The sequence below is a fragment of the Balaenoptera acutorostrata genome, chromosome 7 (assembly GCF_949987535.1).
Source record: "Balaenoptera acutorostrata chromosome 7, mBalAcu1.1, whole genome shotgun sequence".
Classification (NCBI taxonomy): domain Eukaryota; kingdom Metazoa; phylum Chordata; class Mammalia; order Artiodactyla; family Balaenopteridae; genus Balaenoptera; species Balaenoptera acutorostrata.
In genome coordinates this window covers 47,052,942-47,075,591 of record NC_080070.1, presented here as the reverse complement: position 1 = coordinate 47,075,591, position 22,650 = coordinate 47,052,942, and the positions used below count along the sequence as shown (strand labels likewise).

General features: G+C 56.2%; 1 protein-coding gene across 4 annotated transcripts in view; it reads left to right on the top strand.

Annotated features, from left to right (window-relative positions):
* The first annotated feature begins 6,576 nt into the window (after nucleotides 1–6,576).
* ADCYAP1R1 (ADCYAP receptor type I) overlaps nucleotides 6,577–22,650 on the top strand; it is a 56,406-nt gene continuing 40,332 nt past the window's right edge. For all 4 annotated transcript variants that reach the window (XM_028164762.2, XM_028164761.2, XM_028164760.2 and 1 more), the window contains exons 1-3: nucleotides 6,577–6,857; nucleotides 18,465–18,603; nucleotides 20,113–20,218. In XM_028164762.2, coding sequence (XP_028020563.2) covers nucleotides 18,553–18,603; nucleotides 20,113–20,218 — 157 coding nt within the window. In that variant the 5' untranslated portion in view covers nucleotides 6,577–6,857; nucleotides 18,465–18,552. The remainder of the gene's footprint in view (nucleotides 6,858–18,464; nucleotides 18,604–20,112; nucleotides 20,219–22,650) is intronic.

The window sequence follows — 22,650 nt, the reverse complement described above, 5'->3', positions numbered from 1 at the left end:
GCGTCTAGAACTCAAAGACAGAGGCATTAGTCTCTCTCCTGTTGGCCTTAAAGAAGCAAATTGCCACGTGGTAGAGAGGGCCAGATGGGGCCCTAGAAGCTGAGGGCCTCAGCCCCAAAACCATGAGGAACAGACTCTGTCAACAACCTTGGAAAAAGACCCCAAGCCTCAGACGAGACCCCAGGCCTGACTGACACTTTGATTGCAGTCTTAAGACACCCTGAGCAGGGGATCCCCCCGCTGCACTCCTGCCCTAGGGAATCCGTGACATAATCAGTGTGCGTTGTTTTAAACTGCTAAGTTTGCGGGAACTTGTCACCCAGCAATAGAAGCCTGATCTACAAACCCTGCCCCTGAGTGCATGCAAGGCCTTGGGTCAGTGCCATCCTGCTGGCTCCAACTATCTTCCCAGCCCCTGCTCAGGGCCTAGAGCCCTCAGTGCCCCAGTGAATTCCCCGCAGACAATGCTCCCATCAGCCATGGCAAAGAATTGTTTCATCAGCTGCCAACCTGCTCCCAAAGTTGGTCGTCAAAGAATGTTCTATTTGCCCTACTTTTAATATAATTATCAGCATCATTTGCACAACACCGAGTCAGGGCTCAGCCTGTCACAGGCCCCCGATTATCCCGAGCTGCTTTTCTGGGAACGGCTGTATCCATGCCTCACGCTTGCCGCCTCCTCCCACATGAATTATCTGTAATTTCCACACCTCCGTGCTTGCTTGCCGAGGTCCTTTGTAAAAGCAAGGACTTGTGCTGGGCCAGGCGCACTATGATTTTCAAGGCAGCCAAGTCAGGCTCTGAGGAAACTGAAACAAGAGCAAGTGGAACCTGGCCATGACTGTGGGACCTGCAAGGGGGGAGGGGAGGGCAGGCAGAGGGAGTGTGGGTAGCCACCCCAACAGAAGCTGGAGCCAGACTGAGGGCAGTGAGCTAGCACCTAGCAATCAGAGGGCAAGGCGTGAGCAATACAGCTCTCGAACACACACAATGTGGCCCGTTTGTAGGATGCCCAGGAGGGGGCCTTTCTTGCAGCAGCAGAATTCTACACACCAACTCCAGAGTGTGCTGAAGATGTTGGAGAGGATGGAGGTGGGGGAAGAAAAGAAAGCCCTGTGGATAGAGGAGAATTGGACATGGAATGGAAATAGCACATTCTCCTTCAACCAGAGTTCCCTGCAGGGTATTCAGCTCCCATGGGTAAACAGCTGAATCCCCTGGAGAGGGGACTACGGAAGGTGGATGGGAAACGTCACTCTCTGAGGAGAACTGTCTGACAGCAATGAAGCTCTGCTGCTGCAGAGTGGCCCACTGGCTGGTTCAATTCTGCAAGAGAGAAAACACCTCTCTTGGTAGAGACGATGTACTTTCACACGGCAGATCTTTGGAAGGTGCCCTTGTGTATGTGCGTGAACACGCTTGGACCCTGTGTGAATATACATTTGGGCATACATAATGGATGGAAATGCACATGTGCGTGTGTGCAGAGTACAGTCGCGTGCAGCAGTATGTGTATTTGGGTGTATGCTTCTCTGGGCCAGAGGCTGCCTTTGAGTATTTATGTACATGGGGGAAGAAGACAGGGCATTTGGCTCTTCATATGTATCTCTCACTTTTACCTCTTTTGGTACCTACTCCCATTACACCCACACGTTCCAGCTCCCGGGAAGTGTATCTTCCCTTTTAAGAGTTATGGTTCAGGGGACAGAACTCAGGACTTGAAGTCCAGAGACCTGGTGTGTGACCCCATCTCTGCTACTAGTTAGCCTTATAACTTTGAGCCACCCATTCCTGTTCTCTGAGCCTCCTTTGCTTCCTCTGTGAAATGGGGTGCTTAACCAGTCAAGTCTGCACTTAGAATTTAGGATTCCAGATCCCTGTCCCCCTGGTCCCTTCCCCCTGCTCTGACAGTCCTCCCCTTTCTCAGCCTTACCCACTGCCGTGCCCTGTGGGGGACGGAACAGAGAGGACTTGGGACTCCTCAGCTCTGAGGAGCTCCCAGGAAGCTCTGAAGACAGGTCTCCCTTCCTTCTGTACTCCAGGTTTCTGGTGAGGCAGCTTCAAGTATTCTAGAGCTTCTGGAATACAGTTTGAAAACCATGGATCTAAATAGCCTGATGTTCATTGCCTTGGTTTCTTAGAAAATTCCAAGAGTCCGTGGGGTAGCTGAAAAGGCTCTGGAGGGTATTGGTTTATCTGATGAGGATGCTGCCTCCAGGTGAGTGGCCACGGGGCCTACTTCTGGAATGGTGCTCGCCCAGGGGAGCCCAGGCCCTGCTACCTGGAATGTCCCTGCAGCCTGCGTATCTGCGGGAGAGGGGACCTTTATGAGGCAATGGGCCTGGCCTACGCACCTTCATGGGGCTGAGTCTTCCAAAGCCTCCCTGCTGCTCACCCTGTTGTGTTTCCAGGCCTTCCAGTGGGCACTCCCTGATGCACCTGGGCCTTCTCAGAGCCTGCCTGGCTGTCTGACTCCAGCACAGATGCAGGAGGTGACCAGAGGGCCTTCAGAATCAAACTTTCCCCAGAGCTGCACAATCTAGAACTCTGGCTCCCACTGGCTTGGGTGAGAAGTGACCCAGGATCAGCATTTTGCTCCTCCATAGAAAGAAACCCATACTCCATAGACTGCCATTCAATGAATGCCCAGGACATTCCCCAAATATGAATTAAATGGGCAAATGCCCATAAGGCAGCTATTTCGCATCCTTTTCATGTCCTGGAGCACATAGAAAACAAAAACGTGTGTACAGCTCCCAGAGGAAGTAGAAGAGGCTGCTTATGGTTACCAAGGGCTCTGAGGGACAGCACCTTGGCATGCCTCTCATGGCTTCTGGACATATGAGCACGCCACCTTGGGACGTGCACAGGTAAAGCATTTAGCAGAGGGCCTACGGCAGTGGTTCTGAGACTTGGGTACACACTACAATCCACTGGGGGGCTTTTAAAAAAATACTTTTGGCCAGGCCTCACCACAGACCAACTGTCTACTGATCTTGGTGGTGAGGCCCAGGCACGGGTACATTTTTTTTTTTTAATGAATTTATTTATTTATTTTTGGCTGCGCTGGGTCTTCGTTGCTGCGCGCGGGCTTTCTCTAGTTGTGGCGAGCGGGGGCTACTCTTTGCTGCGGTGTGCAGGCTTCTCATTGCGGTGGCTTCTCTTGTTGCAGAGAACGGGCTCTAGGGCGCACGGGCTTAGTTGCTCTGCGGCACGTGGGATCTTCCCGGACCAGGGCTCAAACCTGTGTCTCCTGAATTGGCAGGCGGATTCTTAACCACTGCGCCACCAGGGAAGCCCCCATGGGTACATTTTTACAGCTCCCCAGGGATTCTGTAGCGCAGGAGGGTTGAGAAGCCCTGGCTCAAGACAAGGTGAACATTCAGCAAATGTCAGCTATTTACAATAAAAACTCCTTGGTGTCCTCGAATGTGCTGTTCTCCCTGCCTGCGCAGCTGGGCTGGTGTGGCTGGAGCGGGCTGGGGGCCAGGAGTCACGGAGGGAAGTGCTGTTCAGGAGAGATGAATGCTGGGTAGGGCAGCCTGGCATCCATCTCCCTCAGCCACATCTCAGAAAATTGAATTAAAATCCATCTTTTTCGGCGGCTGCCTGCTTGGCTGGCTGGCTTGTGGAAGCGAGCTGAGGCAGTGAGCACCTCAGGGCAGGAAAAAGCTGTTGAGGAGATGCCCCAGCCTCCCACCCTAGGGGAAAGAAGGCAACTCAAGGGGTCCTCTGGAAGGAGACCATTCCCAGGGGTGGTCCCTCGGCCTCCCGTCTCCCTCAAGCCAGGCAGGCAGGGTGAGGAGGGGCTGGCTATCTTGGAAGAAGAAGGAAACTCTGGTCCTGTCCTTGGGGAGGCTCAGTCTGGGGGACCAGACCTGGCATAGCTCCTGCTCAAGGAGAAGCAAGATTGTTTGGAGAGACCAAAGCCATATGCCTGGATGGGCAGAGAACGGTCTGGGGCATGAAAGCCCAGCCTGCTTCAGCATGATAGGGGTAACCCACTAGGTAGAACTACACTAAATTGGGCACATGGACACAAGCTTTAGTCCCCAGTCTGAAAAGTGTGTCCTTGGGCTAGTCCTGTGGCCCCTCCAGGCTTGGGCACTTCATTCATAGAGAAGGGGACTAGCCAGCCTTCTTCCTGGATCCCAGCTCTGATGATGTTCATTCCTGTGCCTCATCCAGGCTGATGCTAGTAGGTACGGCTGGGATTAGAAGCCGCCTAAAAGGACTGCAACACCTTGGAGAAAATTAGAGAGGTGCCCTGTCCAGGACCAGCTAGAAAAAGCACCCCTTTTGGTGGACTCTGCATGCCTGGTTTGGTGGGAAGTGGGCAGAACAGGAGCTGGATTTCCACCCCTACCTGCCCCATGCAGGGAATGGACTGCACAGTGGGACCTGGAGCCCTGACTGACCCTTAGCTATGGTCAGCTAGGAGCCCACCCTCTGGCTAGGGGTCTTGCAGCAAAGGGAGAACAGGTGAAGGGAAGGGGTGTGAGCAGAGGACCGCGGGTTCATTCCTGTCCACTGGCTGCCCAGGCAGAGAGGAAGGGGTGCCCAACCTGCTCACTGCCCACACCAAGACATACATCCGGGACACAGAACAGAGGGCAGGGGATCCAGAGCCCAGAGAGGGACCTGGAGTATGGAAAAGGGAATAAACCTGGAAATGAAGGCTGACTCAGAGCCAAGGGTCCTCATCTGGCCGCCCGACCATTGACATTCCCAGGGACAGCTGGCCTGCTGCAGGTGACTCTGATTTCCACCCTTCCTCACACTTCATGCCTCCAGCGACCCGTGCCCCATGCTCCCCTCCTGACTCAGAGATTGCCGCAGCCCCTCCTTCCCCCTCACGATGTTTCACAGTCTACAGAGCACTTTCACACACAGCATCTCATTTGATCTTCAGATACCCGGGCTGGAGACAGATGAGAGTAGGCTCCCAGGGGTCATGGCAACAATCTAGAAAGGGGTGTACCCAGGACCAGAGGGAAGTCCTGTCCATCTTATCTGTCTGACTCCAGCAAGGCACCAGGCCCTCTTCTTTCCAGAGGGGTCTCACCCTATACTGATACAGAGAAGAACTAACATTCTCCTCCTCCAGGAAGCTTTTCTGGACTGAAAGAAATGTGATCCGTGAAGACCAACAGTGTGGTATACAGAGGGGGGCAGGGTTCACTGTGCAGTAAAGAAAAATCATCAACTCACTGAGCGGACCCAGGGAACTCCTCGCATCTTTCCAGATACTTCCTTCGTTTTCGTTATGGAGTCCTGCTCCACGCTCCAGTCCTCTCCTCCTCAGCTGGACTAGAATTCCCAAGGAAAGGCTTAAGTCTCTTTCTCTTCCCTCCTCTTCCTTGAAGCTTCCTCAACAAGGTGGCCACACCCAAAACTCAGGCCCACAGGGAGGCTGAACAATGACTTGAATAAGGAAAGACAGAGCCTGGTTGCAGAACTGTGGATGGGGGTATGGAGGGAGCCTTGGGATGCTGACACCGGGGGTAGTGACCAGAAACTGTGAGCAGGGGTAGGTGGGAGCAATGAGTTGGCTGGTGGGAGAGGGTAACTGTCCTATGTTGGGCTTTGGCTCCACCACCAACTGGCTACATTGCTTTGACCTGTTTAGTTCCCCACATTAAGCCTCAACTTATCCATCTGTACTAGGAGGAGGCTGAGTGGTACTACAATAACAGTAGCAATAGGTATTAATTCATTAGTGAGGAAATAAAATCAGTGAAAACCTACTTTGGGATGTGTGTACCATTCTTGTTTAATGCTGTTGTTAAGAGGTGGGGGGTAGGTCCTATGATTCCCACGTACAGGGAAGAAGTTGAGGTTCAGAGATGCCCAGTCCCCCGCCCCAGCTCACAGAGCTAGCCCTGGCACAGCAGGGACTGAAGCCAGGCAGTCTGACTCCAGAGCACTGTCATCTTAAGTTGCTGTAGGCCGCCCCGGTAAGGCCCCCACCTCCCTTTTCTGGCCATAGAGGCGTTTTCTAGGCGATCACATTTGAAGACATCCAGGCAGGCATCCTGGAGCTAGCTGACTTTCCCAGGCCAGGGCTGTGTGGGCAAAGAAAATCCCAAGGGGAGTCTGGGACTTGCCCTGTAAGGAAGGCTTCCTGGAGGAGGAGGAGCTGGCTCACACAGGGAATCAGGAGGACGTAGGAGGGAGAAGGCAGAGGGTTTCTCGCTCTGGGTACCTTGGGAGGGTTGAAAGGAGGGCGGTGAGCCCCGGGGAAGGCCCGACGCTGAGCCCCGGAAGCCGAACTACAGAGGGGAATTGTTGCCTCCGCATCCTCCCCGCCAGGTCTCTGCGCCGAAGCTCCTGCTCCCATGTGCGGCGGGCGGGGTCCCGCTCCCCTCCATCCCCGGCCTAACCCCTCCCCCGGGCGCCCATTGGCCTGTACCCCACCCCCAGCCTGAGAAGTGCGCGGGGGAAGGCGGTGGTCGGTCGCCTCCCTCCTGCCCCCGGCCTGCCTTCGCGGCGGAGGCGGCGCCTCTGCCGCAGCGCAGACCCAGCTGGGCGGGCGCGCGGCGCAGGGCGGGCGAGGGCAGGCGGGGGGCGCAGCGCTCGGGCCCCGGGCGGCGACTGACGGCGGCAGCGGCGGCTCCAGGCGAGCGCGGTCCCCGCGTGCGCACAAGCTCACTCTGCCGCGCAGGGACCCACGGCTACCGGCAGCCGGCTGACACACGGACGCGGAGACCCGGGCTCGGCGCGCGCTGCTGAGCGCACACGCTCTCCGTCCTCGGGCGGCTCGGGGCGCGGACTCGCCGCTGCGCGCCCTCCGCGCGGAGTCTGCCCCGGGCCGACCCGCAGCCCGCGGCCCCGCGGCGAGGCCCCGCTGTGAGCAGGTAAGGGCCGCCCCGCCGCCCCTGCCCCTCTAAGCCCTGTCCGCCCTCCCCCGACTCCAGAACCTTCGCCCCTTGGGGACCACGGAGCCCCTCCTCCAGCTCGGCTGTCTCCGCAAGCAGCGTCCTTCACCGACGGAGAGCGGGCCAGGGCCAGAGCGGGGCCAACCTCCCGAAACCTAAATGAAGCCGTCTCCCGCCGCTGCTCCCATCCTGCGCGACTGTCTGATACCCTCCCTTTCGCCGCCCCCCCCCGCCCTCCCAATATCTGGGATCATGCTCGGGGGCGACCGATCCTTGCAGCTCGCAGGGGGTGGGGTCAGCTAGCTACCTCGTGCCCCTCTCCGTGCCAGAAGGGAGGACCAGGGGCAGGGAAGGCACTGCGGCCGGAGGGACCCACAGGGACCTGTCTCCCTACTCCCAGGGCAGACGGACGCGGCTAGGCGAAGCTGGAGGGTCCCCAGGGGGCTGGGTACCGCAGTCCTCACGGGATTTTAGGGGTGGGCAAGCGATGTGCTGTGTAGAGGGTGGAGTATGGGCCGGCGGAGAATGTCCCCCTGTAGTGACACCTTCGGGATTGTTCAAAAGCGTCGTCTCTCGGTTTCCCGCGGCGCAGAGAGGTGGGGGTCCGGATGCCTGGGCTTCTGCGGTCCCGCGAGGAAACGCCCCACGGGGGCGTGTGGGAGAAACGCGTTGGCCTCCCCTGGCTGAAGCGGGCTCGCCTGAGATGAGACCCCTGCCCGCTGCCTTAAAGGCACAGGCTCGTGCTGCAGCTGTGGGAGGCTAGGGCCCACATCCTGGGCAGGCAGGACCTTTGCAGTTTGGGTGGGGGGGTAGTCCGAAGGGGCCAGGGTGCCAATGGATGGAGCTAGACGCTCAGGGGAGAGCCCAGCCAGGAGCTGATTGTATTTCACGTGGAGCTGGGAGTGGAAGCTCACCCTGGCCCGTGCTCAGACCCCCTTTGAAAGCTGCTGGGGGAAGGATGGAGGACCCCTGCTAAATTCTCCAGATGATTTCTATGCTTTTAGTGCAGGTGCTTGTCTCCTTTATCCGGTCCCCCCACCTTCCCACACACACCAAAAGAAAATACACAGCATTTGGCTTTTCTAGTGAGCAGCACTGCTTGGGGGGCGGCTGGGGGATGGGAGGGGGCTACACAGTTTGTGGAGGGCACCCTGCCTTGGGACCCTCTTGGGCAGAGGCATACAAGCATTGTGAAGGTCAGGCTAGAGGCTTTGAGAGGCTGTGGGCTTCTGAAGGGGATACAAAACTATGTATGGGCCTTGGTTGGGGGGCAGCAGCACTCAGATTTTCTCAGGGGCCCAGTCTGAGTTGGTGCTGGGTGCAGGTTGGGTTGGCAGAACCCCCAGTCCCCAGATGAATCTGGGGCTCCTGCTCTCCACTGACGAGGTGCCAGTCTGGACACAAGTCAAAATTTGAGTATATGAATTAGAGATAGAACACACTGGGGCAGGCCCTGTCCAGATCTTTCAAACAATTCATCAACAAGTGTGTGTGGGTTGACCAGGGTGGCGAACCCGGTGCCTTCCCTCCCCTGTGGTGGGTAGTTCATCCATGATTCTGTGTCTGGGACAAGACCGTATGATTCTGTTTGCCCCTATGTGCAGTGAGAGGGGTTATCTCTGGGGAGCCTCTTGAAGGACTCTTTCCTACATTCTAAGAACTAATCAGGCTAAAAGATTCATTAAGGTCCTGTTTTGTGTAAGGTTCAGGCTGGCAGGGCGTTGGTTGGAGATACACTTTGGAATACATCCTTTTTCGTGCGGCCACCCCTCTTTGCCATGCTCCTACTTTGGGACACTTCCTCAATTTGTGTTGAATGAACAAAACAAAACAAAATGGGTGTTTAGAGATCAGTATCTACACCTAAGAGGGTAGGAAAGACAAGAGCTAAGGCCATGAGGTGGCTTTCTTCCTGGGGATGTGGCCTCAGGTTCAGTGTCCCAGGTCTCTGGCCTCTTAGGGGTGAAGATTTCATTGGCCCAGGGCTGGCACTGTTAAGCAGAGGACACCTTGTGCTGTCTGCCAGAGGGCAGAACCAAGGTGTGCCAAGCACAGGGCACGAGCTCAGCTCAGTGCCAGAAAGGCCTTGCTTCCCCAAGAGCTACCCAGTGTGGAGCCGACACTTGGGGTGACAGTGGGTTTCCTGTCTGGGGAGGTATGTGAGCAGAGGTCCCATGCCCCAGACAGGTGGGACTAGAGGCCGTGGAAGCCTCGGCCACCTCTGAATGGAGGAATCTACAAGTCCAGGGTCTGACTGGTCTGGGCCTAGTGGTCCAGCTGCCTGGCAACATGCAGGCTGGAAACTCTTCAGCTGCGGCGTGTTTGTACTGAGCCCTGGATGCCGTCAGAGGCACATGGTGACAGCCACCTCCACAGTGACACACAGAGAGAGAGTGACACACTGCCGGGGTGGCATAAAGGTTTCCCATGACACCTGCCAGAGAGCTGGGGCAAACATACAACAGCAGAGCACGACATACATACCGACAATGGGACACACCCTCTCACACAGATCTCGAGACACCTGGAGACTCAGACATCTGCCCAACGAAGATCACAAAGTCTTCCTTAATGAGCGTCCAGATGCATGTTGCATTGAGTGGAGAAAGCGTGTGTGTGTTGTTGCGTGAGGGTGGAATGAGGGTGGGTAGGCTTTTTCTGTAAAGGGCCAGATAGTAAATATTTTAGGCTTTGCTGACCATACACTAGGTTGCAACTGCTTCATCCTGCTGTCGTAACGTAAAAGCAGCCATAGATGATACTTATGCAAATGAGCAGGGCTATGTTCTGATCAACTTTATTTATGGACACAAATTTGAATTTCGTACAATTTTCCTGTGTCATGAAGTATGAGCCTTTTAATTTTTTCCTGACCATTTGAAAATTAAAAAACATTTTTGGCTCACTGGCTGTACAAAAATAGGTGACAGGCCGGATCTGACCTGCTGGAAGGGTTTGTGAACCCCTGGGCTGTAGGTTAGCAAAGAGAAGTGGTTTAAGAGGTGGAAGAAGGGAGGGGCTTAGTCCTGGGGGCCCAAGCCGCCCTAGGGGGGGCCTTGGATGCTTCCCTTCACCCTGCCTGGAGCTCAGGGTGCACATCTATTTAATGCCTGGCCTCAGCATCCTACCTTAGACAGGCCTCTGCTGTGTTCATGTGATAAACCTCCTGCACTAAGGACACCCGGAGACAACATTCATGCCTGAAAATGAAAGGACATCGCATCGCTGAGCTCACCAAACAGGTCCTGAGCCCCCATTCCCATTCACCCTCTTTGGCCAGGTGCATGCCCATCTCCACCAGGAGGAAAACCTCAGGGAAACCTGGACATGCCCCTTGTTCCCAGACAGGCTTCAAACTCACGAAGAGAAGGACGAGACCTGAAACAGCCCAGGCAGGAGTAAGGGGCTCCTCATCTAGGGCTGGTAGTTCTCAGAGGAGGGTGAGGCCAGTGGAGGTGGGTGCAGCCGGGGTGGGCTTCCTGGAGGTGGCGGTAGGAGGTTGGATTGGCCTTGTGGAATATCTGGACGTTCTCATCCCAGCTCCAGGCATTGCCTTAGCTGTCACCTTTCCCTCGTGAAAAATGGGCATCAGAGAAGGGTGGCTGAGACAAAAAAATAAACATACAGTTCCTTTGCGGGCACTTCCGATGTCCCAGTTTCTGATTTAAGGTCGTGTGGTGAGTCAGGTCCTGCCTTTGGTTTCTTCCTATCCCTCCTGTCTGTACTCTTCTGACACTTCTTTCCTGCCATTTCCCCAGAGGGGTGGGCCAGGGAGACTTTCTTTTCCCACTTGCCCAAGCCTCTGGATTCTGTCCCCCACTTTCCATTCCAGCTGCCCTTCCCTGCCCAGGCCCCCATCACCTCTACCCTGAATCCAGGATAGGTTTTCTGCCTGCGCTTTTCTCCTTCCACTCAGCTCACCAGCCTTCTGAGGAATACTCCCTAAATGGGAAGCTTAGCACTTCACTGCCCTGCTTAACACTCCTCAGTGCCCCCAGCCCTCTCCCGTGGAACTAGGCTGCAGTGTCCCTGGCATCCGCAGACTAGCACCAGCCTTCCACCCTCTCGTCCACCCCCAACTCCTGGTATCTTGCTGGGTTCCTCGACACCCTGCATTCACCTTCCTAAACCCGTCCACCCGGCACTCCTCAGGGTTTGAGGGTCCCCACCGCATGCTCTACCTGTGCCAGGTGCCAGGGCACCTGCCAGTCAGAGCTGGCCCGCCCTTCCAGGGACTCACAGCTACTCAGGAGGGACTGCTGGCTAGCAGGGGTCAGCGCAGGTGGCAGTGCTCTCCATCCCACTTTGCCCCAGCCTCACCCCCCGCCTGGGAGGTGCTCAGTAAACTATCCACAAGCCAGAGCCTGCTTCCTGTGCCCTCCCTCCCGCCCTCTCCCCACACACCTCCCACCGCCTTCCATCACTTCCCGCCCCTCCTTTCCCCTTTCTGGTATCTTCTGTTTCCTCCTTCCCATTCTTCTCCCCTCATCCTCTTTCAGGCCCTGGGGGGTAGTCCCAGGCAGAGGACTCCCAGGACCCCTCCAGGACAGGAGGTGTGCCTGAACTAGCCAGTGTGGAAGGGCTTTGCACCATGACCTTGGGAAAGGCTCTGGGTCTCTTTGGGCCTCAAACCCTCACCTGTGAAATGGGATATTACTACCTGTGTGCATGTGTGCCCAGCCTTTTCCTACCCTGAGCCCAGGTTCCCTATGTGTAAAATGCAGGGCCTGGGTGGACTCATCGTAGGCCTTCCAGGGACCTGGCTTCTGTCACCTGCTGTACACAGGACTCCGGGGACCAGGCTTTGAAAGGGGAACGTCAGCGTTAATGATTAATCCGTTGATTGCCAGAACACCCCTCACTCCGGCATTGGACACTGACCTTTATCAGCTCTGACCTTATTGAGGAGGAAGGAGGTTCTTGTTTCCCAGAAAGAAGTCAGGTTCCCTCCCTTTGAGGGGTGAGTTGGAGGGGCAGTGTTTCGTCTTTCAGGCTTCCCTATCTGGTCCTCTGTACTAGGCGGGCGAGGAGGAAGTGGGAGGTGGGTGCTGCTCAGGTTTCGTTAATAAAAGGAGCGTGTGTAGAGCAAGGGAGGTGAATGATCCACCTTGCCTGGGTCATCTTCGGTGTGGTGTCCAGGCTTGGCACTGCCCCACGGTGGAGAGGGATGCTGAGCGGCCAGGGGAGTCCAATAGGAGAAGCCTCAGCTCCATGAGGGCAGAAGAGGGACCCAGGGCTGTGTGGCCCCATGGAGAGGGGGAGTGAGATGCTGCCCTCCCACTGTGGGGGGCTCCCAGGAGGCAAAGGAGCCTGTGCTGCTCAGGGCTGGCCTGGGAGGGTGCAGTGGAGAGACATCAAAGCTTCCCCTGAGGGCCCTGGACTAGCTGCTGGAGAGGGGTGAGCGCCCCAGCCCAGGAGCTGGACCACCCTCAGCTGGGGGGCTGCAGAAAGGGTCCTGCAGGCAGTGGGGCAGTGTGGGAGGTGGCTGCAGGGTCTCCGAGTCCCCTCCCACTCCACGCGGAAAGTCAGAGCCCGGTGAGTCACCGCCGGCTCCGGTGTGCTGACTGATGACGCCGTCTTCCTGCGTGCCTGGCGCAGTGGCTCGCCGGAGGACACAGCTGCTCTTTCTGTTCCCGCCCCAGGCCAGTCGCTGGGCTTATGGGGCCTGAAGAGGGCAGGTCCTCCCAAGTCTGTAAGGGGGACACGTGCGTTCCCGCCAGGAGGGCTCCAGGACTCTCTCCTGTGTGACCTTGGGAAGTGTCTCCCCCACCCCCCCCGGCCTCAGTTTCCCCACAGGAAACTCAGTACTGTGGGGGAGGTGACCTTTAAAGTCCATTTCAGGTCTGAAATGCTGTGTCTATAATTCATTCTTCTTAAGGAGGGTGCTTCAGATATAGAAGTGTAGGCAGAGGGGTAGCAGAGGGCCTGGCCAGTCCCCAGGGATGTGAGAGGGTACTAATAGGGTACCAATGGACTCTGAGCTGGTCTTCCTTTTACCAATAACAGAGAGTGGCAGGAGCATAGGGATGGAGTGCGCAAGCTTTGGAGCCAGGCTGCTTCGGTTCACTTCCCAGCTCTACCGCATGCTTGCTGTGTGTCCTTGGGGAAGTTGCTTAGCCTTTCTGTGCCTCAGTCGCCTCAGCTATAGAATGAGGATAATGCTAGGAACGACTGCCTGGGTTTGGGGCAGGTGAAATGAGTTAATGCATATTGATTGTTTGGAAGAGTGCCTGGCATGTACCGAGTGGTTAATAAATGTTAGCCATTAGCAAATAAAAATGCAGCAGGTCTGATATTCCTATTTTGAATATGACAGAGGGCTTATGGTGGTGGAGGTGTCAGCAGGAAGGTGGAAAAACCTGAACACAAAGTGGTAAGATAATAATAATAGTTAACACATGTATAGCCCTTATTGGGAGCCAGGCTATACTCCGCTCTCCATAGTTTACTTATATCAATTGGTTGATGCCTCCCAGTAACATCTATGAAGTAGATATTACTGTTATTCCATTTTCACATATAATTGAATTGAGGCACAGAAAAGTTAAGTGGCTTCCCTGAGGTCTTTAAGCTTAAAACCCTAGCAAAATGGTTCACGAGTCCACCACACTAAATGCCAGGAGGTAGTTTAATTGTCCTCAGATTAGTTGCACAAGCCAGTTTATCCCAGCAGAGCCTGGACCCAAGAGAGAGCACCTGGGAATATCAGTGACCAGGTCATCCAGAGCCACATGCGTGGCTGGGCTGAAAGAGCCCAGCATCCATTCTCAGGGAGGGGAGAGTCCAACCCCAGGCTGCAGTGGCCAGGCCTGGCCCTTGGGAGGGTCACTGGCAGCTTGGGGGAGTCCAGAGGAGAGAGGCAGCTGGGACAGGGCGCAGGGGACAGGGCTGGGAGTGGCTGACCCAGGGGACACATCTCAAAGTGCTTTCCCGGGACAGAGGAGCCAGGCATGTGGTCCAGAGGAGCATGAGGTTTGGGACAGGTGGCCTCAGACCGTAAGCTCTGAGCATTGTCCCGCAGGGGCTGTGCCCAGTGGCCTCGGGGCGGGGTCAGGGGAGAAGAGGTGGGGGCTGAGATCACCATCCTGGAGAGGCCGCAGGAGGTCGTCCCTGAGGTTTCCAGCTGAGGTCGGGAGTGGGAAGGTCAAGGCCTGGGAGCTCCCACTTTCCCTATTTCCACCTCTTGGCTAGTGAGTGTCTGTGTCCTGTCGGGCAGAGGGTGGACTGTAGTTGGGGAAGGTGAACAAGAGGGGGCGAAAGTGGGAATCAGGAACCCGGGTCTAGTGCCAGAGGAGGCCTCGTGTTGAGAGTACCCCAACCCCTCCACCCTGGGGCACTGGGCTGGGGGCACACCGCTCTCCTGGTTCACCGCGTTGTCTGAGCAGCCTGGTGACAAAGCAGAGAGCGAGGGGATGGTTAGGCGGGACCTCTGCTTGCTCCAGCTTGTTTTTAATCCACTGCAGGGATAAGCATCCCGCAAGTCTGGGCATCGTGTCTGTGTGTGTGTGTGTGTGTGTCTGTGTGTGTGTGTGTGTGTGTGTGTCTGTGTGTGTGTGTCTGTCTGTGTGTGTGTGTGTGTGTGTCTGTGTGTGTGTGTGTGTCTCTGTGTGTGTGTGTGTCTGTGTGTGTGTGTGTCTGTGTGTGTGTCTGTGTGTGTCTGTGTGTGTGTGTGTCTGTGTGTGTGTGTGTCTGTGTGTGTCTGTGTGTGTGTGTGTGTGTCTGTGTGTGTGTGTGTCTGTCTGTGTGTGTGTGTGTGTGTCTGTCTGTGTGTGTGTGTGTCTGTGTGTGTGTGTGTCTGTGTGTGTGTGTGTGTCTGTGTGTGTGTCTGTCTGTGTGTGTGTGTGTGTCTGTGTGTGTGTCTGTGTCTGTGTGTGTGTGTGTGTCTGTGTGTGTGTGTGTGTGTCTGTCTGTGTGTGTGTGTGTGTCTGTGTGTGTGTGTGTGTGTGTGTGTGTCCGCGCATGCTCATATGTATGTGTACCTGCAGCCACATCTGAATCCAAATAAATCTAACTGCTGCTGAATATCTCAATGGCTTTGCAGAATGAGTGTGTGTGTGATTATATGCAGCAATAATTTGATAAACATATGTGAAGATCTAAATCGCTGTGTGATGCATCTGCACATACCTTTGTGCTGTGCTCTGAGTGTGCCTCTGCATGTCTGTGAAGGTGTGTGGAGCTGTCTCTCAGTCCCTGAAGGAATCTCCACCTTTGTGTATTCCACACATGGGTGTTTGTATTGATGCCTTCAGGTGCGTGCCCTGGGGATAAATGTCTCTCTCTGTGGAGTTGACGTGTCTTTATGCTCTTCTCTGTAGACCTGTTTCTGTGTGTGTGTGTGTGTGTGTGTGTGTGTGTGTGTGTGTGTGTGTGTGTGTGTGTGTGTGCACGCGCGCCTGAGAGAGAGAGAGAGAGAAAGAGAGAGAGCGCGCCAGTCCTCAAAACACAAACTCCTTCTCTGCTTGCCCGCTGCCACCGGCTTGCCCTCCAGAGCACCCCCAGCTGGGCAAGCCACTAGCTCTTCCAGGCCAGCCCTCTTGGTTCTAATAAGTTAAGGTTAAAATGGAGGCTTTACAATCCTATCTATACATGAGAATCACCTGAAGAGCTTAAACAACACTGATACCCGGGCCCCAGCCCAAGGCATTCCGACTTAGTTGGGCAGGGGTATTTTTTTTTATTATTATTAATTAATTAATTAATTAATTTATGGCTGTGTTGGGTCTTCGTTTCTGTGCGCAGGCTTTCTCTAGTTGCGGCAAGTGGGGGCCACTCTTCATCGCGGCACGCGGGCCTCTCACTGTCGCGGCCTCTCTTGTTGCGGAGCACAGGCTCCAGACGTGCAGGCTCAGTAGTTGTGGCTCACGGGCCTAGTTGCTCCACGGCATGTGGGATCTTCCCAGACCAGGGCTCGAACCCGTGTCCCCTGCATTGGCAGGCAGATTCTCAACCACTGCGCCACCAGGGAAGCCCTGGCAGGGGTATTTTTAAACAGTCCTCTGTGGTTGTGCTGAGCAGCCCATGTTGAGGACTGTGTTGAGAGGTCAGAGCTCACCTTGCGTCCCGGGTCATGGCTCGGGGGAGGAGGCCGTGAGTCTCCACTTGTAGAGACCCAGTCCTGAAGGAAGGGGATAGTGCTGTTGCCATCTCAGGGGGCCCTGAGCACTCTTCCCTCTTCCCAGGCCTCTTCCTCCAGGAAGCTTGCTTTGTGTCCCAGGGCAGAGGTCTCTCCCAAGAGATGTGTTTCTGGTGGCACGTTGCTGGGAGTACAAGGGCGACGGCCTCCAGGAAGGAGCGCCGTGTGTCCACCCGGAGACACAGGCCATGCACCCATCTCCCTCCTCTGGCTTTGTCTGGGCCCGGCTGGCTGTGAGGCAGGCCAAGGAGGGAGCTGAGATGGTGAGTCCCCTTCCTCTCGGCTAAGAAGGCTGAGACCCGCAGAAGCAAAGGTCTTGACTGTGGCCAAGTGCTGAGGCCAGAACCCAGGCCCAGGCCACAGGCTGTGGCTGCTTTCGCCCCTGCCAGGAGGGTCAAGGGAGGTGCTGGGGGCACCCAGGATTGTCCTGGGTGGAAGCCTCCCTGGCCCCAGACCCCACCAGGCCGTGGCTTGACATTGTCCTATGTGCAGGAGAGTCAATCCATGTCTCGGAGGCCTTCTGCCTTAGTAGCTTCTCTAGGCCCTCAGTCTGTAGCATCTGCTGAGAAGCTGTGGGCCCGGCCTTCCTCTCTTCCAGCCGAGTGGGTAGGGAGCACCAGCTCTCTGCAGACAGGGCCTTGGCCTCCCCAGGGATAGTGGAGATGGCCAACCCCCCTGTGGACCACTGGTGTCACATCATGCCAGAGGCAGCCTGTGGCCACCAGGTGTATGGAAGGTCCTGGGAGTGGGTACAGAGGCTGAAGCCTGTGCTTAGGGTGCCCGGGGGTGCTGAGGCCACTGCTTCCCCAGCCTGCCCAGCCCTTCCTGACACCTGGGGGAGAGGCTGGGCCAGCATCCCCATGGCCCCCCTGGGCTTCTCAGAGCATCTCTTGGGGATACCAAAGCGTCCCTCAGTATTTCCAAGTGGGCGCCAAAAAGGCAGAACAGTGGGTAGATAAAATGGACCCCCTTTTCCTTGAACCTTCCTGCAGCTGGTTTTCTTTCTCCTTTTCGGGTGCTTGTTTGTCACCAGATTGAGTTTGGAGAGGCCAAGGGGAGCTTGTTGAGGCAAGGAGAGAGGGAGGGAGGCGTGGGAGGCAGCCACTGGGGGCACAAAGGGCCCCAGGGTACCGGCTGCTCTGCTCATTGATGGGGGTTGTGTAAGGACTCATGGTTGGGATGCAGCCCCCACGGGCCTCTTAAACCAGGCACCTGTGGGTTAGTGGTGGCCCTGACATGGGCCTACTCAATCTTTTTAATAATAATTTAATAGTAACAAAAAATTTTAATTACTGTATAGTATTTCATCGTATGGCTACGCAGGGGCCTATTAACAGTGCCTGCTTGATGGATGGTTGGCTGCCGCATTTTTTGCTGTCGATGCTATTTTAAATGATGTTGCAGTGAATATCCTTGCATATGCTTCTTTCTGTATAAGCACAAATATCTCTCTAGGATAGATACCCAGATGCAGAACTGCTGGCTTGCAGGGAATATGTGTTAACGATCAGTTGTAGAAGCAGACCGGACTCTTCCTCTGGGCATGGGCTGGGGCTCCCTCAGGCTCCTCACTCGACTGCCCGTGCCCTTTCTGGTCCTTAGTAGTGACTCGGGCCTCAGAGCCACGGGAGCTCTGGGGGGAAGGTCCTCGAGGTCCGGGCACATCCTCCTCGGTAGTCTTTTTGTCTGTTGCATTGGTGAAGGCTTTATCCTGGAGGCCAAGTGGGCTGAGGCAGGGTGAAAGGAGGCTATGTTTGTTGGGGACCAGGCTCGGCTGCTGGAACAAAGCGGCCCTGTATGAGTGAGTGAGTTAGAGAGAAGGGCACGTAGCAGCCTGAAGCTAGGTAGGCTGTCAGGCTGGCGGGCTGGCTCAGCGCCGCGGGTGCACTCAGTCATCCTGGCTCCTTTTGGTGTGTCGCTCCCCACCTCTCGGTGTTGTCCTGGCCGCTCTGTCCAACCTGGGTCTGGCATCAGGGAGGGGGAAAGAGCAGCAGGGGTGAGCACGTGATGCCTTAGGGACAGGTGGTGCATAGGTGGCACGTGTCACTGTCACCCACGTTCCATAGGTGGGAAATTCATCATATGCCCGCACCTGAGAGCAAGAGGGACCTGGAAATGTCCTCTCCAGGTGGGCACGCATGTGCCAGCTAAAACTCTCTTCCTGTGGAGGGAGATTTGGGGACACAGCCACCTGCTGCAGAGGAGAAAGCCATTCAGACCATTCTTGTAGTCCGACGGCGCCCGACCCAGCGTGTTCCCTGCTGTATCACCAGTGTCTGGTAGTGAGTAGGCACTCGGCAGATGCTTGTGGGGTAGAAGAATAAAGAACAGCACACAGGCATGGAGGGGGGTTACCCTTGGAGGCTTTGCTGCAGGTAGGGGTGGGGGACTGCCGCCGCCCCTCTTATGCCGCTGGACCCGCAGGATTCATGCCTTTCCTTTCTTTCTAGCCTGTAGATACCTGGGGCTGAGCAGCAGCTGCTGTGAGTGAGAGGCGGGCAGCAGTGGCCTGAGCCTCCTTCTGGGCTGAGAAACATCATGGCCAGCGTCATACAGGCCTCCCTGGCTGCCCTCCTGCTGCTGCCTATGGTAAGGGCCCAGGACCCTCCCCTCCATGACCAGCTGGAGCCCCAGGCTCACCTGAGCTCCCACCCCAGATAACCTGTGTCTTTTGTGTGCTATCAGCCAAGCTCAATTCCCATGGCTGGTATCTCTGCCAGCACCCCCCTGGACCATCTGGCACTTTTGTGTGAACTAAAAAGGGTGTCCCTTCCTCAAGACCCTGTACCGATTTGACCAGAAATTGTTACATAATTTACAAATCTATTATGATAGTAACATATGCAGCAGCCTTTAGAGTTGTGCAGTACACAACCTGCTCAACTGTATGCAGGGGCCCTCGTCAAGGCCGCGGAAGGCTCTTGTGATCCTGGTCCCCAGCTCACTAGTCTCTGGCAGGTTAGAGCTCAGAAGGCTGCTCTCTGCTCATGTCTCTGAAAAAGAGGGATGGGGTGCAGGGTGCCCAGGCATTGGCCCCTGCCCCTCAACCTGGGAATTCTGACCAGCATGGATGCAGCTGTCTTCAGAGCCCTGGGTGCCGGTCCTGCCTCTGCCCTACCTTACTGTGTGACCACAGACAAGCTCATCCCTTTCTGTGCACATCTGTGAACAGTCAGAGCTAGACTGGATCCCTGAGCACTGCTCTCGGCAGCTCGGGATGCCTTGTGCCTAACTCCACACTCGCCAGCATCCCCTTATGGAACCATCCCTGCCCTGGAGTTTTGCGTTGAAGTGACAACATTAGGATGCAGCTGTCGTGATAGCATCCGTGGGCTTTGAAGTTACTTGGTCCTACACTTAAATCCAGTATCTGCCACTAACCAGCCGTGTGACCTTGGGCAGGAGTTTCTAAACTTCTCTGAGCCTCAGTTTCCTCCTTTGTCACATGGGGCAGGAGTAGATGAGAGTGGCTACTAAGCCCCACGGAATGCTACCACTGTCCTTCACCTGCAGCTCCCGGGCCCCCAGAGGAGAGAGAGGATGAGCTCTCTCAGCCCCTCCTGTCTCTCACCCCCTGCTTGCTCCCCTAAAGTGCACTTGTAGCCTCGTGGTCTCTGGAGCTGGACTGCATGGGTTTGAATCCTGGCTGTACAGACTACTAAACTGTGTGACCCTGAGCAAGTTTCGTAACATCTCTGTGCTTAAGTGTCACATCTGTAGAATGGGAAATGGTAAAAATAGTGCCTGCTTTGTAGTACTCTTGATAAATATATGCGTGCATATGACAGAGTAATGCACTCAGTTAGTACAGTGCTCTGTGTGTGCTTGCTAATGTTATCATAAGACATGGAAACTGAGACCCAGGAAGCGGGTGGGATCTGCCCAGGTCCCACACTGAGTTGGTGAAGGGGAAGAGTCCCCATGGCATCTGTGACGAAGTGGAGGCAGGGTCCCCGCTGGCTCTGAAATCTCTCTGTCACTATCGTCTTCCTACTTCTGTCGCTCCCCTTCCCCCGCTGCCCCTGAGGCTTAGGTAGCAGGGCTTGTAGGTGAACCTCCCTGCTCCTTCTCACCGTCTATCCCCTGTGCCTCCTGCAGGCTACCGCCATGCACTCTGACTGCATGTTCAAGAAGGAGCAAGCCATGTGCCTGGAGAAGATCCAGAGGGCCAACGAGCTGCTGGGCCTGAATGACTCCTCCCCAGGTGAGGAGGGTGGCGGGGAGGGCCACCACCCCTGGCATATCCAGGCCAGCCTTAGAAGTCATGTCCCAGCCTCTGGCCAACTTATAGGAAGTAGTGGAGGGTACAGGTCCCCGGGTCCTTCAGAAAGCCCTTTGGGGTGATGGAGCCCTGGCTGTGCTCTAGGCAGTGACACTGGGGTTGCCCTCCTTGGGGATGGCCTGCCCTGGGTGCCTCCCTCTGGAAGGGGCTATTCCGGGTGACGGGACGTGGCCGCCTTCACTCCCATGGGAGCTGGGATAGAGCTGGTGTCTGGGCTGAGCAGTGGCTGTCAGAGAGCTCGTTAGCAGGCCGCCTGGGCCTGGTGGTGGAAGGGACACAGCTGTTGCTGGTGGCCGAGCTAGAGAGCACCTGGTCCCCCCAGAGCATGAGGTGTGGGATCATTCCCGTGTCCTCGGCTCACTCCATCAGAAGGCAGAGAACAAGGCAGCAGGAACCCCAATCCTGTGCGTGTCTGGTGCTGCTATTCTCCCGGGGCTGCTACCAGCACGGGGGGCCGGATGCCGCTTCCTTGTGCTGGATGGTACCACGCACTGCAGGACATTTAGTGGCCTTCGCTCTCCCATGAGATACCCCTAACACCCCCTGATCTCAATGACAGTCCCCAAAGCCTCACTTTTCTAGATGTCCCAAGGGAGTGGCATGGCCCCGGCTGAGAACCAGTGGTCCTGTGTAACCCCTTTCCTCCTAACTCCCCTGCTGTGCAGATGGGACGCTGAGGCCCATAGAGCAAGGGTACCCTCAGCTTCCTGACTCCAGCAGGGCCAGGGAGAGGGTCTGTGCGGGAAGTTGGGGATCTGGGGGTAGGGGGCGTCACTGGAGGACTCGCCAGATTCTCTCATGCCTCAGTCACTGGAGCTGGGGTTCTCCACCCACCCTAGAGGGGTCCACTTTCCCCCGATCCTCCCCATTTACAGGGAGCTCTTCTGAGCACCATCTGTTTAAATGCTTGATTAGTCTGCAGCCCAGTTAAATGCAATCGTCCCGCTGGGCTGGGCTCCCTAGCCAGTCAGCTCAGCAGGCATTAACTGGTAATGGAGTCACTCCCAGCCATGCTGGCCTTTCCCTCCAGGTGAGCTCTTGCTCAGCTCTAGCTGAGGCCAAAAGTGGATTTGAGGCCTCACCAGCCAGGGAAACTGAGGCAGGGGGCCTAGATGGGTGCACAATTGCAGGAGACTCGAAGAATATCTTTTCCAGGCCTCTTGTGTAGGGGATGGGAATGTGGAGCCTGGAGGGCAGTGACTCTTTAGAAGCATGGGAAGGGGGAGTATCAGGCTCAGGTGGGCCTGGAACCCAGGTGCCCTCCCTCCCAACCCAGGGCCATTGTTCCTGCTTCGCAGGTCTCAGATATACTTGGGATCGAGTAGTAGGAAGCGTCTGTAGGGATGGGTTGAGGTGGGATGTGGGGCCGGGACTGGGCCAGCAGGCATGCAGGCGAATTGCACCTGTGGAGCCCTGGGCAGGGAGAGGACAAGACCCCCCCGCCTTCCCCCACAGGGGCATCCAGGTGGAGGTGTGAGCATGGGTGAGGCAGATGGAAGGATGGATACCACCCCAGGAGGGGCAGACCAGTGCTGCCGGGAGGGGCTCTCACCCCCAGGCATGCTCAGGAGAGGACGATGAAAGGAATTCTCTGTGGGGAAGGATTCATCGAGAAGGTGGCGTTTACATCAGGTCCTTGGTCCTCAGACCTGGCTGTACGTCAGAGTCACCAGGGAGCTTTGAGGAAAATGCACCCAAGACACAATCCAAACAAGTTAAACCAGAACCTCACTCCATTGTAGTCACTGTGGTTTTTAGAGGCTCCCCAGGTGATTCTGACGAGAAACTAGGCTAAGAACCCCTGAGTTAGGCCCTAGGGAGGAGGAGGCACTTGATGGCAGGTGAGAGCTGAGGGATGGATGACTGGGGAGAACGTTCTGGGCTGAGGGAACCACGGCAGCAAGAGGCGGGTGGGGGAGGGGAGTGAGTCCGCCCCTAGGTCTGGAACCCTGCATTGGAGTCGGTGGGGATGGGCTAGAGGGACGCGTGGCTGAGGGCCCGGGAGCAGGGATCTGTGTGTTGCACGTCTGCCGCCACCGGAGTCGGAGGTTGGAGGGGACGGCAGTGGTAGCTTCCCCTGAGCTGCTATCCCTCCAGCTTTCCCCAGGACCCGGCCTGGACCTCCCTCTTCTAGCCCTGCCTCGGGGGCCCTGTGAGTCCGGTCACCCCCAAACCTGAACCTGGTCAAAGGACCCCAAGCCCGTGGAAGAATTTCAGTGACCCATCCACCTGCTCATTCATTCACTCACTTATCCCCTCACGCTCTACTGCACTCATTCAACTCACATGACGAGCTGGGATCTTAGGTGTCCAGCCCGAGCGGAGTGAGGGCAAAGCCAGGGGCGGGGCCTGCA